The sequence below is a fragment of the Hyaena hyaena genome, unplaced genomic scaffold (genome assembly GCF_003009895.1).
Source record: "Hyaena hyaena isolate Hyena2069 unplaced genomic scaffold, ASM300989v1 scaffold_79, whole genome shotgun sequence".
Lineage (NCBI taxonomy): Eukaryota > Metazoa > Chordata > Mammalia > Carnivora > Hyaenidae > Hyaena > Hyaena hyaena.
Genome location: NW_024080711.1, coordinates 3,993,927 through 4,012,926, shown reverse-complemented (window position 1 = coordinate 4,012,926; position 19,000 = coordinate 3,993,927). Strand labels below are relative to the sequence as shown.

The following is a 19,000-nucleotide window of genomic DNA, read 5'->3' as shown; positions in this document are numbered from 1 at the left end:
CCGCATCGCAGCACGCGCGCACACTGACCCGGCCGGAGACCGCAGCGCTGACGCACCCACCCACTCAGAGCTCCGCGCAAAGAGTAAGCGGACGCAAGTAGGGGTAGGGGAGAGGAGCTCCCAAGTTCCTAGTCGCCGTTCACCCACTCTCCCCGCACGCACAAGCACCCTCAGACTCCCAACTTGCCCTCACACCACCCGCGGGGGCAGCGAGGAGGCCTCGGACTGCGGCGGAGCTCCGCTGCGGGCCCCCCCGCCGCCCCCCAGCTCGCGGGAACCCAGCGGCCGGCGTTCGAGGGCTCGCCCATCGATTGGCACTGCCTTACTCCTCTGGCTCTACTCGCGGGGAAACGGTCCCCGAGACTTGGAAAGTCCTGCCGAGCGCGGGGCGGGAACCAAGGCAGGCGGGCCAGGTGATTGCCGATCGTACGGATGAGCTCGGGTCCCGGCTCGCGCTCCGTCTGGCGGGTGGCGGCGCCGGAGAGCCTGTGCGGTGCGAGGCCGGAGTCGCGCTTCCGCCGCCCCCTCGCCTAGCGCCTGTGCGCGCTCGGCCTCCCCCCGGCCCGGGGAAGGCGCCCCGCGGAGGGCTCTCGCGCCGCCGGGGGTGGGAGCCGGCGTGCCTCGGAGGGAGGGCCGGAGGGAGGGAGCTCGGGCGGGCGACGGCGGCGGCCCCTCCCCTCCCCCTCCCGCCGCCGCGGAGCGCGCAGGGAGCAGCCGGGGGCTCGGCGGCGGCGGCGTCTGGCCCCAGCTCCTCCTCCATCTCCTCGCTCCCTCCATCTGCCGTGGTGATGGCCCGTCGCTGGAGCACAAAAGAGTCTCCGCGGTGGAGGTCTGCGTTGGTCTTGCTTTTCCTCGCCGGAGTGTACGGTAAGTGTCCGCGTCCCTGCGCCCCGCTGACCGAACAAAGCTGGGGCGACCCTGGGCCCCGAGGCCTCCAGGACAGGGGTTCCCCGGGAGAAATGGGGAGAGACCCCCCCCCCCCCTCACCGCCGGCGGGACAAAGACCCGGCGAGGGGTGGATGCCCCGGAGGGCTGTCCAGACACGGTGATGCTTTCGTCCGCTCACCACCTCTGGACCCTCGGGGTTGTGAGAGGGGTTTGGGCGTCCCGGCCGGAGGGAGCCCCGGTGGAGCGAGGGGGTGGCGGGCGGACTTCCCGACCTGGGTTGGAGGGCCCCTTGCAGAATCCACACACACAAAGATGTAGGACTGTGAGAAGGGAAAGGAGATAGCCCTCGCCGCCTTCGGGACGGTCCTGCCACCCCCGACCCTTCCGGGGTCAGGAAGTTCTCTCCCCAGTGAAATTCCCACCGCAGCGGTCCCCCCATCTTCCCCACTCCCGCACCTCGGAGGCCGAGGCTCTGTGGATCCCGGGCGTGCTGGATCCTGTCCCTTCTCCAGGAGCGGTACGCGGGAGAAGGCCAGAAAATAGTTTCCAGCCCCACCTCAGTCTCTCCCTTCGGGCGTAGATGTCTGCCCTGACTCCTAGTTCATTTGTCATTTCATCGATCATTGGCCGCTCGTGTTGTCGCTGTTGCTTCCTTCCAGTCTGTGGATTGCGTTGCATATACTCCTCTGAGGTTAACAGAAGGCTGAAGACTGTGTGCGAGGAGGGCTGAGCTTTATATTACATCAGGGTCTGAACTAGAGCTAAATGGAATTAATTAGGAAGAACATTCATTGCTTGAGACTTTGAGTTCCACTTCTGACTTCACCGTTCTTAGTTTATCAGTTAAACGCACTGAAAAGGTGTTTCTGTGAACACACTTAACGTCTACTTTTTAGAGTGGTGTTTTGATATGTTCAGAAGGAAACACTGTAAATAGGAGTTGCCATTCCTTGGTAAATTTCACTTATAAGACGTCTAAGTCATTTGCGACGAGCACTAATTCCACTTATGGTGTGGTGATGGAGTTCAGTCAATATGTACTTCATGAGCAAGTATTACGTCTTTTGAAGCATTTGTCTATGGAATCGAATGTGATGGTAACTGTTAGAACCTGAGAAATTACAGTAAATGAGTTTAATGACCATGTGTTAACATTTACTGACAAACAAAAAGATAGTTTTTCAGTGTGATTCAAAATGTGCTGCTTGCTGTCTGACCTGATTAATGTATTATTATAATACATATATTGTGCATTATATATAGTGTACGTTTTTGTTTCCTTGGGTAGGGGAAGGTTTGCATTCGACGTGGTAATTGTGTACCATATGCGTGTGTGTGATCAGAAAACCCTGTGTGTGACGTTGGAGTATTAGGTGCATCAAGTAGCTGTGATTCTACTTGCTTGATGACTTGTGGGTTTGGGTCTACACCAGAGATCAATAAGCTGTTATGTTGTTTCTTCTAGCCTGAAGGTGGGTATAGTTCTGCCCTGGGTTTGGTGTAATGGCCCAGAAGAGAGAAGAAAGCAAGAAGGCATCTTTAATCCATGGTGATTAGAAGTGTCCTGCTTTGTCCACTGCTATAGTCAGAATTGAATCCTAGTGATGTCAGATCAGAATAGATAAATAAATGAGCTCTTTTAGCTCTTTCATTAAAACCTGTGTCATTAGTGTTTGAACTAAAAGTCTTTTTGCCTCCAGGGATAAGAGGCTGTGAACCTTGTAATTTGTCTTGGTACATTCTTTTGTGCTTGTACACAAAACGACTTTCTAGTAGGCGCTTATCAAAGATTTATCTTTTTGGAATTTATGTTTACTGAGAAATTGTTGGTAGGGAAAGAATGAAACTCCTTTTCCAACAGTGTGGGACCGACCATGTTATAAAACTAGCAAGTAATTGTGCCAGGGTTGATGTCTCAAGCCACAGCAAGTTTCAAAGTATAAGAAAAAAGGAGGTAGTGAGCCAGGCAGAACATTAAACTGTGTGAGCAGAGATTAAAGGTACCCTTCACCCTGCAACTGGGGAAATTCTCTTTATAGCTGCACTGTTGTCCTCTTCTGGCTCTCCAGCCATACGTGGGTTTATATGAGGGGAAAAAGAAAGCTGTAACAATAATATGAGGGGGATGTGCTTTTATAAAAATAGTGGGATTTGTTTAACTTGAATATGCACCAGTGAGGAGTACTGGACGCATTCTGAGAAATACTCATCACCGTGGGCCTTTAGAACAGATAGTGTAATTTATGAAACTGTCCCTTATGCATCAAAAAGTGTTTTTTTTTTAAGTGGCTTCAAAAATAATAAGAAATCATTGTTAAAACAACTGAGTGTTGAGAGTAACTCTTAATGTAGACTCAGTGAAAGAAAGCAGTTTGGCCAGTATGTAGGCAGTTCCAAACTAACTCTTCACAGAATGAGGCTTCTGCATTAATGGCAGTATTAAATGGCTCCAGGTTGTGTCTTGAATCTTGGAACATTTTATGTATCTTTTTTAAAAAGTCTGGGGGCGCCTGGTGGCTCAGTCCGTTGAATGTCGTACTCTTGATTTTGGCTCAGATCATGATCCCAGGGTTGCGGGATCGAGCTGAACGTGGAGCCTGCTTAAGATTCTCTCTCTCTCTCTCTCTCTCCCCCCCTCTCTCTCGCACTCCCTCTCCTTCCCTCTCTCCCCCTTTCCCCCTCCCCCTTTCCCCCTCTTCTCACCTCCCCCCTCCACCTCTTTCACAGCTGCACTCTTTCTCAAGTAAGTAAATAAAATTTAAAAATCTGTTTATTTTGGTTTTTATTCTCTTCACACTACCATCTTAGTGACCTATGTTTGTGACTGTTAAAATGTGACCATTTTAGTGGAATAGTGTGATCGTTTTACATCCAAGTTACTTTTCTGAATGTTAAAGCCTTACTTGAAACTCTTAAGTTGTGATATGGAATATAGTTAATGTTTTTTAGACATAGTTGTTTGAGAACCAATAATTAACTTTCAGGAGCTGCTCTATCTTAGCTGCTATAACTTAACTGTTGAATGTTCCTGAGAGTGAGTAGAAAGTAAAAGTTGACCTCTGCCTTTGGAAGTTGGAAGGGATAAGAACATTAGTGGAAGCAACCGTGAGCTTTGCAGGGCACTGTCCTAGGCTGATCATGAGAGAAGGTGCTTTGTCATATCTCACGTAGAGATGTTTGGCTTTTGCAAGTACATGGAGGTTTCCAAAAACTGTCTCCTAGTCAACAGAAGCTGTTGGTTGGCTCATCTCCCAAGCCATAAGTTGGTAATGGTAACAGTTCCATTGCTTTATCCTTTTCCACTTGTGTTTGTCTTCCCGATCAATGTTTTCTAACTTTTTTTTAAATTGAAACCCACCTTTAAAATACATTTGATATTACTCCCAGTATACAGAACAAAACAAAGATTATGAAATAATACTTTTACTACCTGTGTTGCACTCCAACATTCCATTGTTCATTTGCTGGTTGGACTCATTATTTTGGGCCCATTAATACACTGCAGTTCCTAGTGTGAAAACATGGTCCTAGATTAAATCTTAAAATATAATTTGAAATGTTTGTGGTATTTCTAGATCATTTTACAATAACCTTGGAGAGTTGTAGGTGGTTAGTTTGTGGCTACTTGCTGCTGGAGCATTTGATAGCAGTAAGAACTCTTCTTGGCATACACGGACTGGCCTGTGATAAAAGTCTTCTTTAAACTGGTTTTCAGCTAATTATAGTCAAAAGTCTTTGCAATACACAGTACTGCTATGGAGGTTGTGATAACATAAAATATTCTTTTTACTCTTGCATTTTCTATCTAATGGTAAATCTTTTCCCATGAATTTTGTGGAACATTCAGCAGCATTTTATAAATTTCCAGTTTAAGGATAGACCAGAGGTTCCAATTTTAGAAAGGTTGTAGAAATAACTGGAACATGAGAAAAAAAAATCTAAACCAGATTCCAATTACTTCTAAAAAAGTCAAGCTTGATTACATAAAATATGTTGAATAAAACTGAATTAATTGCTTAATATAACCCCTCCTTGAGTTTAGAATCTAAATTATATCCATATCCTAGGGAGAATATGAAGGTACACAGCACATTTCGTAAAATTATAAGCAGTTATCAGGTAGAGAGTATTAAATGACCACTTTCAGAGGGCTAGCTATGTTCTAGAAAGAATATGATGGAGATTTGAATGATGTATCGTAAATGGTTTAGAAGGTTCCTAGAAAGTAAAATCTCTGACAAAAACATAAAAGTGGTGTCAGGCTGAAAAGTGAGCAGCAGTTAAAGAAAATAAAAGAAAAGACTGACTTTGGTGGTTAGACAATTTAAAGCTTATCAAGAAATTAAGGGAACTGGGAAAGCTTTTTGTGTGTCTGATCTGAGGTGTTCTTGTAGTTGAAGCTTTTTCTTCTTTTTTTTTTTTTCTTACCCTTTATCAATGCTCATACAGTTTAAGGAAGGAAAGGTAAAAGGAAAGTAAATATAGATGAGATTTATATATATTTAAGCAAATAGGAAATGTTTTTATTTTATAAGCATTAATCTTGTTCTTTCTGTAAGTCTTTATGGGTAAGTGAAGGTTGTTCTAAACTTAGAAATTGAAGTTGAGTTAATGATCTCTGATTTCTAAGGTTACCTTTCCCTCTTGTTTTCTTTTTCTCCTCACCCCACCCACCCTCACCATTTTTGGGGGGAGGAGTGAGTTACAGATGTACACTACTTATTCCCATTTTCTAAAGCATAGGATTAGATCCTACAAATACAAGTTACCAGCCTATCTGCTGAGATGCAGGTCATCAGTCTTTTAAGTATATGCAACAATATATACATACATACATATATATATGTATCTTCCTATGTATATTTTTAGCTTCAATACTGAATTAGCTTAAGGAATTCTCACTGTCTAAGCAATAGAAAGAAGGGAAGGAAACCAACATTTATTAAATTAAGTTTGTAATATTTATTAAATTAAGTTCAGATACTGTGCTTGGTTTTATTTATTGCCAGTTAATCTTCAGTAGGTCTTACTCAGCAATCCTATAAGGTGTTTGCCCCTTTTCTATACAAGAGAACATTGAAGCTAAGAAAGGTTGTGACTTATCTAAGATCAAACCACTAGGAAGTGGTAGAGCTGGGATTGCAGCCTAATCCTGTCTCTTTACTCATTCATTCAGTTAACAAATGTTCCTTGAGCATTTGCTTTTGACTGGCATAACAAGCTGATGAACTAGTTTCTGCCCTCAGAAGGTTTATAGTCTAGTGAGGAAGTTACAATAAGATACTCACAAGAGGCGGGGATAGTGAATAACAGACAAGGGTAATTAGAAAAAGAGTTCTTTGTGGAGATATTTTTAAGACCCATATTATGATTAGGAAAAGAGATCCTTGCACTTGGGAACCACATATGAAAAACCCAGCATCAAACAGGTGCTGATGGAAGAGCTGATGTGTTGCAGGTAAATGACTAAAACCAGTGTAGGTGGAGCACAGTGGTCATAAGGGAGAATGACAATGTGAGCTTAGAATCTTAGGAACTCAGTGCTTTGGAAACCATTGTAAAGAGTTTGGGTTTATGTTAGGTGTAAATATAGAAGTGGTTTCAGTGGACCTGGTATGATTTACGGTTTGACAACAGTCACTTTTGTCGGCCCTGTGGAGACTTGTGAAGGAGACAGGAGTAGAGATGGGGTGATCAGGTTTTGGCTGTGATCCAGGTGAGAGAAAAGGTAGTAACAGTGCAGATAGAAGAGTATGGAGTGGCCTTTTTGCCAGGAAAGAAAGGGATGCTTCCTCTCTTGTCACAAGAGGGAAAGAGGAAAATGCAGGCACCAGTGTACTTAGGTCTCTAAGTTTCAGGGTGGGAAGATAGAGATTTCTTAAAGTAATATGACATAGGATCAGGTGAGAGGAGGAGAGAGATGTTGAGGGTCATTTATTTCCACAATTCAGTAGAGCAGTTTAGATCGTTAGGAAGCTAAGTTTCTGTTATTCAGTCTAGAAAAGGGAAGCTAAGAACACTCAGTGCAAGAAGGGGTATTGTGGTGAACAGCTGTACAACACATGACAAGAAAGAATGAGGATTTCAGTTATAAGGGGAGAGGCTTAACACGTGTCCTGTGGAGAACTCAGTTCTAAAGACTATCATTTTTGTCAGTGAAATAAGTTTCTACAGTGTTTTACGAGTATCTCATCTCCCTCTGAAAAATAAACAAACATTAAAAAATAAGAAAAAAGAGTATTTCATATTTCAAGGTAGAACAAAAGTTAGACTTCAAGAACCAAGTTAAGTGCTTTATATTAAGTGGTCAGTTAAAGATTGCTTTATGTCTTAGAAGAGGCAACGAAAAATTAAGTGACCTTTTTTTATCTTTACTTCCATGGGTTGCAGTTTTTTTTACAGGGGGTACAACTTTAGAAGGTCCCAAAACCTCAGAATAATGAAGCTGACAGAGTAGTTTTCTAGTGAAGTCTTAAATATTTGATAACTCACTGCCCTGCTAGCATTAGTTTAGTGAGGAAGTGAAATGGTTTTACACTCACATTCATCCCACTGAATGAGAGTAAACTGATACCCACCTGTAATTTACTTACATTTCACTTTTTAGAGAAATAGGAAATTGTGCTAGTCTTTTAATATTGAATTGATTAAAGAGTGCACAGTACCATGTTTAGTAGTTGGGATTTACCTCCTAAGTAAGGAAGTAAGCCTTTCCTTATCTTAATTTCATTGCTCATTAAAGCATCATTTAGGTGTTAAGTTAGCAAATTGGAGAAAAGATGAATCTTTGTATCCCATATATTCGGAAATAAAAATCAGTTTCTTGAAATTATTATTGCCCAATCTAGTGACACTAAAAATTTTTACCAAGACTTAGAATACAGAATACCTTTATAAAAACTGCCTTGTTTAAATCCTCAGAGTATTTGTGTGGTAGGTATAAGGAAACTGAATTTGAGGGAAGTGATTTTGCCTAAGGCTCACCTCTCTCTACTGCTGTTTTCTTTGTGTACAGGCCCATCATTTTTTTTGGGGGGGGGGTGTCTACATTATTGTAACAGCTACCAACTGATCTTGATTCTAGTCTTGTCCAGATTTAATCACATGCACAGCAGCCAGAGTGGCTTTTCTAAAGTACAGATATAATTATGTAACTTTCTTGCTTAAAACCCAACAGTAGTTCCCTGTTCTTAAAATACAAGCATAATTTACTCGGGACTTCATGATGTGGCTAGTTTTTACCTTTTTTGTCTCTTGTTACTTCCCTTCACCACTCCCCTACCCTTCACCATGTTTCTGCTATACTGAACACATTTCTCTTGTCTCCTGGCCTTTGTACATTCTGTTCCCTCTGTCTCTTCCCTTCCTTCCTCTGTCACTTTCTTTACTAAATTAACTCCTCCATGTCCTTTGGCTTTCCTTTAGATGTTCCCTCCTTTGGAGAGTCTTCCTTAAAGGTGTGCTTCTCAGAAGCATCTCACTTCTATACAATTTTGGGATTGGCCTTTTTTACTTCTATTTCCTCCTGGAGCAGCACTGTCTCATAGATAGATTATGTGAGCCCCAAATGTAAGTCATACACATAGTTTTAAGTTTTCTAGTAACTACATTAAAAAAAAAAAGAAACAGGTATCATTAATGTTAATAATTTAACTCAATACTGTATATCTAAAATACTATCATTTTGATATATAATCGATAGAAAATAATTACTGAGATATTCTACAGTGTTTTTCATATTAAGCCTTCAAAAGCCAGTGTAAATTTTATGCCTGCAGCCCATCTAAATTAGAGTAGACCACATTTCAAAAGCTTATTAGCCACTTTGGGAACCTGTATCTATTAAAGGTGGATATAAACATGCCCTATGATAGAGCAATTCTCCTCCAAGGTATAAACTCAACAGAAGCTGGCACATATGTATGCCAAAAGACAGGTTCAAGATTATTCATAGCATCCTTGTTTGCTATAGTCCCAGACTAAAACCAGCCCCTGTGTCTGTCAGCAGTAGAATGGATGAATTAATTACGGTGTATTAGCAGAAGGGAACACTGCATAGCCACAGTTGTAAAATCTTAGGTTTCAAGACTCCACAAGTAAGTTCAAAATGACAGAAAGAAACCCATTGCATGTGACCATAAATATCATACATTAAATAAAAATATGTGAAATAACAACAATATTTTCCCCAACAAAAATTAGTGAGAATGGCTTGCTATGTATACATTTTTGCATATTACTATTATGTCTGGCTTAATAGAAGACAGTTGATTTCTCGTGTCTGTATTTGCAGTTAGTCTACTGTGACATGTTTTGGTTGAAGTGCTTCACATATATGTGTTATTGTAAAGAGAGAAGTATTTTAATAGCCTTTTCAGATAAATGTGAATATTCTTTGATGCTCCACCAGAACTTGAGAAGTAGTCGTTTTTTTTTTAAGTTTAGTTGCAGTATGGAATCTGAAACTGTATCTAAATGAACTTTATTCCAGTTGCAATATGGAATCTGAAACTGTATCTAAATGAACTTTATTCTGTTAAACTCTGAAGGAGTCTTGGGGATTCCCAGGAATCCACTGCCCATATTTTGAGAATAACTTTCTACAAAGTAATGAAAAAGAACAAACTACTGGTACAGGTAGCATAGGTGAATTTCAACAAGTGATCAAAAGAAGTCAGACACAAAATTATAGGGTATTTACTGTATGGTCACAATCTTAGAAGTTAGGGGGCAGCTGGGGGGCTCAGTTGGTTAAGCCCAGCTCTCTGCACTCACAGCTTGGAGATTCTCTCTATCCCTGTACCTCCCCTGTTCGCTCGCTCTCTCACTCTCTCCCTCGTACTCTCTCTCAAAATAAATAAGTAAACACTTTTAAAAATAAAAAAAAATTAAGTTAGAATACAAGGAGAGTAATTCCCTGTCAGAGGGAGGTGGGGAGGTTGTGATCGAGAGGATGAGCAGGGTAGCTTTTGAGCTGCTTGTCCTATTCTATCTCTTGACCTAAGTGAGAGTTTGCACAGATTCGGGTTCTTTGCTGATAACTCGTGGAACTGTAAGCATTCAATTAGTGCATTTGTTTTGTATATATCTCAATTAAGAGTTAAGTACTTTTTTATAAAAATAGAGTGATGTTCGATAATAGTATGATGTTCAATAATGTTATCTAGGGAAGGTTCTCTGGTAAGTTATAGTCTCTCTAGTGTTTTCCTTTCTGCTTTTGTTCTTTGATTTTTTTCCTTTGAGTTTGATAATTAAAAAGTTTTAAAACTTTGGAAAATTCTAAACATATTCAGAAGTAGAGAAACTACTGTAATTAACTTGATATCCCCAATATCCAGCCTCAAAAAATTATTATATGGCCAATCTTGTTTTATCTAGACCTCTGTTCACTTCGAAAACACAAATGATTCTGAAGCAAATCCCAGATATAAAGTTTATTCATATTTCAGTATGGATCTTTAAGATGTGAGGGCTTTAGGAATGCCTGGGTGACTATGTTGATTAAGTGTCTGACCTTTGATTTCAGTTCAGGTCAAGTCTCGCGTCTGGCCCTGTGCTGACAGTACAGAGCCTGCCTGAGATTCTCTTTGTCTCTGCCCCTCCCCTGCTCGCTCTCCCTTTCTCAAAATAAATAAACTTTAAAAAAAAATGTGAGGGCTTAAAAAAAAGTTCAATGCCATCCTCACACTTAAACATTAACAATTCCTAATTATCATCAACTATCCAGCCGTGTACATATGGTCCTGATTGTCATGTAAACATGAACTTTTAGACAGTGTTTGGATTAGAATTCAAATAAGGTCCATACTCTGCAGCTGTTGATACCTATTAAGTCTTTAATGCTTCTCTTCCCCGTTTTTCTTTTTTAATTTTAAGTGTGATATTTGCTCTGAGTTTCTGGTATTTTTAATCAAATTGGAGATTTTCAAAAACGCCTATATTAATAAGTTTTTGAGGCTGTGCATTTAATTTTGTCACATAAGTTTTCTCATTTCCAGGATGATCATACGGTGTTTATGAGGGCCAGTGTTATGCAAAGCAAACATACCTAACATAATTACAGATAGTATTTGAGTAAGCGAATTCCTGTGAATGGAGTAAATTGCATTATGGAATAGGCCATAACAAGTTGGTAATGATGTATTTTATTTTAATCTGCTGGAATACATTTAGTATTATTTTTTTTTTTAGATTTTGTGTTCATATTTATGAGATCAGTACCTAGTCCTAAATTTCTTCCTCCCTCCACTCCTTTTCTTTCTCTCTCCTGGAAACTTTCTCTCTCCCCTTTCTTCCCGCCTGATTTTCATATATGATTCCTAACCTGTTAATCCTTTTAGATATATTTGTAAACTTTTTTGTTATTGATTTCACTGGTCAGGAAAAGTATAAAAGATTTTAGCATTTCAGTTGTAATTATTTTGCTTTTTAGGATTAGGAAAGGAGAGTACATGTTTATAATAGGAAAGCAACAATTAACAGCTTTGTCCTGCTGACAGGAGAAATGTTTCTCATTCCTAGTATGGTTAAACTTTGTGTCACTAAGCAAGATAACAGAGATGAGCCTGTAAGAAGTAGGTCCCTTCAGTGAATGGGCCTGAAGACTAAGTAAGCCAATAAGATACCTTAGTGGTGATGGATTCACATCTGAAGAAGGATAAGGGACAAAGGAGAAGTTTTAATTAAAAAACTTAATTAAGATGAAATTCAATTTATGAATTTTATATTTTATGAATTGTGTTTTTGGTGTCATTTCTAAAACTTTTTTTAAAAATTTTTTAAATGTTTTTATTTATTTCTGAGACAGAGAGTGAGCAGGCGAGAGTCAGAGAGAGAGGGAGATACAGAATCTGAAGCAGGCTCCAGGCTCTGAGCTAGTTTTCAGCACAGAGCCTGATATGGGGCTCGAACCCACGAACCGTGAGATCATGACCTGAGTCGAAGTCGGGCGCTTAACCGACTGAGCCACCAAGGCGCCCCTTTCTAAAACTTTTTTGCTTAACCTTATATGATGAAGGTTTTCTCTAATTTTTATTTCTGAAAGTTTTATTTTTATGTTATACATTTAGATCTAAGATCCATTTTGAGTTTATTTTTTAGAAATTGTAAATTTTAAGAAGAGGCTCATTTTTGTATGAAAAGCAGTTCTAATACCATTTGTTTAAAAGACTGTCCTTTTTCTGTTAAACTACGTTTGCACCTCTGTCAAAGACCAAGTGGTTATATTTACATGAGTCTATTCTGATTTTTTAAATAACAGTTTTATATTAATGAAGTCCAACCTTTTTAAGTATATAATCCATTTGTTTCTTGTTTGTTCACGGAGTTATTCCAACTATTGCCACTATCTAGTTCTAAAATATTTTCATCAGCCTGGAAGGAAACCCTGTATGTACTAACAATCACCACCCTTTTCCCTTCTCCCTAGCCCTTGGCAACCACTGAGTAGCTTTATGTCACCAAAGGTTTGCCATGTCTGAACATTTCATATAAATGGGATTATACAATATGTGATCTCACATGTCTGCCGCCTTTCATCTAATTTAATTTTTTCATGGTTCATGCATGCTATTGAAGTATTCAATCAATACTTCATTCCTTTTTATAGTCAAATAGGATTTTATTGTATGGATAAACCACATTTTGTTTATGTCTTTATCAGTTGACAAACATTTTGGGTTGTTTCCACTTTTTGTGAATGATGCAGCTTTCAGTATTTGTGTACGTTTTTGTGTGGACATTTGTCACACATTTGTCAGTCTCTTGAGTATATACATGGAGTGGAATTGCTGGGTCTTTTGGTAAGACCCTTATGAGGAAATGCCAAACTATTTTCCAAATGGCTGTACAATTTTTCACTCCTACCAGCAATATGTAAGAGTTCTGGTTTCTCTACATCTTCACCAGTGCTTGTTATTGACCGGTCTTTTCATTACAGGCATTCCTGTAGATGTGAAGTGGTATCTTAACTATGGTTTTGATTTACATTTTTCTAAGGAGTAGTGGTGATGTTGAAGTATTTTTCCACTATTGTTTGTGAATGTCTGTCCAAATCCATTGTCATTTCGTAATTGGTTAGGTTATCTTTTTGTTGAGTTGTAGGAGTTATTTATATATTGTGGCTATTAACCCCTTATCCCTTATATGGGAGGATGAGACATGACAACTTACTAAACTGTTTTATTTTGTGTGTATTTGGTATTTTACATAATAAGGCCAAAAAAGAAGGCATTAAAATACTTCCTCAATAGGCGGAAATGGTGGGGGAAAGGGAGAGAGGCAAACCATGAGAGACTCTTGAATGCTTACAAAAACTGAGGACTGATGGATGTGGGGGGGAGGGTGGATGGGCATGGAGGAGGACACTTGTGGGGATGACCACTGAGTGTTATGTGGAAACTAATTTGACAATAAACTATTTGTAAAAAAAAAACAAACAAACAACTTCCTCAATAATTACATTAAAATTTGCATCCCCATTCTTAATTATTTTGATTTCTTAAGTTTTTGTCTCTCTTTCCCTTCTTATTTTCTTTGTCCCATATTATGTTACTTGAAGTCATTAATTTGATTTTTTTTAAATTTTGCTAAACTACATTCTTGAATTGTATTCTTCTCCCTAAGAAACAGGTATTGATTGTATATATATTTAGGTGTACATAGCTGAAAATGTTTCTTTATTTGTCGTCACACTTAAATAAAGGTTTGGCTGAGGGGAGAATTCCAGGTTTCAGTATTTTCTGTTCAGAATTCTATCCCGAATTACTTTATCGTTGCATTTAACTTTAAGTTGCCATTTTGATTCTCATTCCTTTGTTCCTTTGGAAGTTTATAATAATTTCCTTTTTATCTTTGTAGTTTACAGTTTTCACCAGTATGTTTTTATGTATATATCTTATGTTATTATTACTGTTTGGTACTTGGTAGGCATTTTACCTGAAAATACCTAGATGTGTGGTTAAAAGATAGTTTCATGCATATGTTGGGTATATTATGTATATCTATATATGTGTTTTAACTCCTATTCTATAAGTTGTCTACTTTTAGAACTTCTTTAGTGAACATTAGATATCTTGGCCTTATCTTTTTTATTTCTTAGAGTTTTATATTCTTGTGTTTTTATTCTCAAATGTAAAGATTCTTCAGTTGTCTAAGTTTTTTAATTGTACAAACAAAATATTTGTTTTTACAAATTATTTTCTTTTTTCATAATGACAGTATTGGGTTTTTTCAATTAGCTTTGGAACTGACACGTGTCTTTCTCACTTCTGTGAATTCTCTTACTCTCTACCTGCCCTCTCCCCAATGTGCACCCCCACCTCTGAGACAGTGGTAAGAACTATGGGTCCTTTCCTCAGAAAATAATACACATATGCACATTCAGAGAGAATTTCGTATATGGTATTGTGTAATTCCAGAACTTCTTAAAGCTCATTCATGACCCCCTTGATGGTGCTGTTCTTGAGCTAGCTGCCTTGGTAGTACCTGGGAGCTTATTAGAAATGGTGGAATCTCAGGCCCTGTCCCAGATACTGAATTAGCATCTCCAGTTTAACAAGAGCTGCATGTAATTTCCTTCATATTCAAGTTTGAGAAGCATTGCTGTAGAGGATTAGGGACCTCCATGGTATAGTGTATGTCATTTATATTGACTATTTTCCTTTTTAAATACACACACACACACACACACACACACACCCCACCAGGGCTACTTTTTAAAAAGTCATATTTAAATCACCCAAATTGTGCATAAGTTATTAAGGTAAAAATACTTTTAAATAGTTGCAATTTAGTATTTGAATAGCAAGCTATGCTATATGAAACAGTAAGAGACAAAGAGGGATTGATTTCTAAACTCATTTTTGTACTAGTAGCAAACACGTAGCAGCTACTATGTGCTAAGCAGTGTCCTGATCACTGTGTGTGTGTGTGTGTGTGTGTGTGTGTGTGTGTATCTATGTGTATCTAATATGTATGTATATACATACACATTTTCTTCTCATAACAACCTAATCAGCCTGGATACTATTACTGTTTCCATTTGATAGATGAGGAACCTGAAACACAGAAAAGTTAGGTATTTTAGCCAAGTTCACATAGTTAGTAAGTTGGAAGAGCTAGGATTTGATACCAGAAAGATTGGCTCTAGAATCTGTGCTCTTAACCATTCATTACTCTGCTGCTTCTTTGTAGTTTTATGTAACAGATCTCCCTAAACTCAATGTTACTTATATGCAGATTGATTAATTACTGATACATTTGCTCTTTTAAATTCATTACTGGGACTCATCTACTTGTGGTGCTGATAAATGAGCGACAGATACCAGATAATTAGTATTTTCTGAATTAATTTTGGTTTTCTATTAATTGAGATTTCGAAATGGCAAGATACTGGGTTATTGGATTTTATGCTAGCTCCCCTCAAGATTTTTTGTGAGGCTATTAAATAAGCAAATAATTTCTACATAAAATGTTCATTTTCTTCCTTCCTCAGTAGATGGACAAAAAATAGTTTATAGAAATAGTAATTGGATGGCTAATAAAATTAGAAACAAAAATTAACTTTAAAAAAGAGTTGCAAAATAAATACCACATACTAATTTAATAACTATGTAAAAATCAAACTTCTGTCAGGTGTTCCAAGTGTTCAATGAAGACATAAAAATCAGCATGTGGGTAGGGTGTACTGAAATGAGCATTCCCACTTGACTAGTAGAAATGGTCATCTTTGGCTGATGAGTTTATTGGTATTGCTTGATATGTATCTTGGGGGCATTTTTCCATATCACTTTTCCTCATAAACTGTTTCCTTAATGTTGAACATTAGATTGTCTGCAGTTTTGTTCACATTTATAAATACTTTAATAGACATGCTTTTATGAATATTTATCTTAATTTTTTATTATTTTCCTTTTGGTTAAGTCATAAAAGTAAATTTACTGGTTCAAAGTTTGGAGTATTTTCAAATTTCTCAAAGATAAAAATAATACCTAATTTTTACTATTTACCATATGCTACTCATTGCTTTAAATACTTTATTAATTCATTTAATTTTTTTTAAACATACATTTATTTTTGAGAGAAAGAGACAGCGTGAACAGGAGAGGGGCAGAGAGAGGCAGATACAGAATCGGAAGCAGGCTTCAGGCTCTGAGCCATCAGTACAGAGCCTGATGCCGGGCTCAGACTCATGAGTGACGAGGTCATGACCTGAGCTGAAGTCAGCTGCCCAACTGACTGAGCCACCCAGACTCCCTATTTTAATTCATTTATCTTTATATCAAAACTATGAGATGGGCCTGATTTTGACTCCATTTTATAGAAAACTAAGCCACAGAGAAATTAAATCATTTCTTAAGGTCATATAATTAGAGGCAGAGTTTGCTTTCCATAAAGAACTTACTACTTTAAGCTTCTGCCCATGAAATTTAAAATTTTTTACCTTTTGTTTTTGTCTTTTCTTGAGAGAGAGAGAGAGAGAGAGCACTTGAGAGAGCAGGGGAGGGGCAGAGAGCTGTCAGCACAGAGCCTGACGCAAGGCTTGAACCCACAGACTGTGAGATCATGACTTGAGCCGAAGTTGGATGTTTAACTGAGCCATTCAGGTGTCTCTAAAATTATGTACCTTTTTATACCCTCATCAGTGAAACACTGCAATAATAGTACAACAGCAGAGAGCACAATTAGTACCCTAACTATCATCTCTAAATACCCTTCTTCATTCAAAGGATCCTGGCTAGGGTCATGGATAAGCAGCTGAATTCCATAAGCAGGGCAGAAAGCGCAAGAGGTGAGCTTGGGACATTCTGATGAATTAGAAAGCAAGGAGACTTTCAAAGACTAGTGGCTCATGCCAAAAGGCACAGGGGCCAATATAAAAGGGTTGCCATTGGCCAAAGACGAGAGAACTTTTAAGTATCAGTAAGAGTAATGAAACAGTTGGTTTAAATTCCCTGAATAAAAAAAGAAAACCCTCCTTGGCATCTCATAACAGACATGTAATAAGAAACACACATACACCACACTACAATAACAGGTTACTGGATACAGTGATAATAAATGGGGCACTAACTCCATACTCTGAAAATAAGCAATTTTAAGTGAAGAATTAGGTACTTATCTTTCCTTTTCCTGTGTGAACTGTGTTTTAAGGCAAGCAAATAACATTTATTGAGAGACTTTTTTTTGCAGAATTTCAGGTAATGAATATATAATGAATGGCAGGATTAGAACATATTTTGTAACCCCTGATGAAATCATTTATTCAGGCTATAATCATCAATAAAGGAAACTATTAGACGGTTATATGGGAACTCTACAGTGGAGGGATCGGGTAGCCCTACCTATACCTATTGATGGATCTCAGTCTTTTGAAAAGTAGGGCAAGCAGACGGTGTGTGCCTCCTGATGTGGTACCTATAAAGCACATGGCACCAGCGCTGAAGTGTCCCCGGCTGAAAATGTCACACTTGTGTTAAATCAGGCTTCTAAAGCAGGGGTTATGAACCATGGCCTTTGAGCCAGAACTAGCCTACTGCCTGTTTTCTGTTTTGTTTTGTTTTGTTTTGTTTTTTTCCTAATGTTTTATTCAAATCTAGCCACTCTGGTGCATTTAAGTATTGTCCATGGCTGCCTTTATGCCACGGTGTCAGAGTTGAGTAATTACAACAGAGACTGACCAACAAAGCCTAAAATATTTACTATCCAGCCCTTTTACAGAAAAAGTTTGCTAAGCCTTGAGCTAGATGAACAAAGGTAAGTGGCACCCAGAGGAAGTGACACCACAGAAAGTAGCCTCTTGAAGGATAGCTGATCTAGTTTCTGAAACCAGTCAGTGCAATGGAAAATAAGGGAGTATCACTCTAGACTAAGAAACACTGAAGCACACCAAATGAAACACTGAGACTTTGGATCCTGTGTCAACTGTAAAAAGACATTTATGCAACAACCAGGAAAATCTGATAGTAGCCTGTCTAGATTTAATAATATCAAGAATTAGGGGCGCCTGGGTGGCTTAGTCGGTTAAGCGTCCGACTTTCGATAGGTCATGATCTCGCGGTTCGTGGGTTCAAGCCCCGCTTCAGGCTCTGTGCTGACTGCCAGCTCAGAGCCTGGAGCCTGTTTCAGTCTCTGACTCTCTCTCTCTGACCCTCCCCTGCTCATGCTGTCTCTCTCTCTCCTAGAAATAAATAAACATTTTTAAAAAATCAAGAATTATTAATTTTGTTAAAGTAATTGCATTGAATTTGGGTGCGAGAATGTCTGTCTGTATTTTTAGAGATGCATATTGAGGTATATAGAGGTGATATCATATGTGGCATATACCTTAACGTACTTCACACACATATATAAGAGAAAAGTAAGTATCAAAGGCAGAAAAGTCAAACTCAAGATTCTGATGTCAATGCTCATGTACTTTGCACTGTATCCTCACACCATTATATACTGACTATAGTAGATTTTAGTATTGCCTTCTATGTTGCTTTTAACTACCTCTGACCTACCATTTTAAAGTTCCGTCACCTCGGGGGAGGGGGCAAGATGGCAGAGAAGTAAGGCGCTCTGTACTTGCACTCGCGCCCATACATCAGACAGAAAAGATCTGAAGCCATTGGAAACCTTACAAAACCTGAGAGATTGGGAGAAAAGGACGCAGAATCCACTGAGAAAGCCTTCTAATGTGAGTGCGAACTGGGGAAGATAAAATCGAGCCGGGATCGGAGACTCCAGGGTGGGAGGCGATCCCCCTCTACCCTCTATGGGGAGTGAGAGGGGAAAAGAGAGTCCGAAACAGAAAAACCTCCGCTCGGGGGGGAAAACCTCCGCTGGGGTCATAGAAAGACCGTATTTGCCAAATACCTGCACGCCAGGTCCCCTCGCGCCAACTGGTGGGGGGAGTGGGTGGCGGTGATCGCACAGACTGCTGCTTTGTGCTGCTCCTGGCGGCTGGGCTTCAGAGTAGCGGCGCGCCTGCCGCCATTGTCCTCCCGGGCAGCTGGGGCCCCTGAAAGAGCTGCTTGGACACCGGGCGTCCGCGCTCCTGGCTGCCTGGGGCTCTGGAGGGAAGGCAGAGAGCTAAAAAGTGGGAAATTTGCCTGTGAGTTCGTGCTTC

General features: G+C 39.6%; 1 protein-coding gene across 2 annotated transcripts in view; it reads left to right on the top strand.

Moving 5' to 3' along the window:
- Positions 1–468: 468 nt before the first annotated feature.
- Positions 469–19,000, top strand: part of LRP12 (LDL receptor related protein 12) — a 79,976-nt gene continuing 61,444 nt past the window's right edge. For both annotated transcript variants that reach the window (XM_039233850.1, XM_039233849.1), the window contains exon 1: positions 469–867. In XM_039233850.1, coding sequence (XP_039089781.1) covers positions 789–867 — 79 coding nt within the window. In that variant the 5' untranslated portion in view covers positions 469–788. The remainder of the gene's footprint in view (positions 868–19,000) is intronic.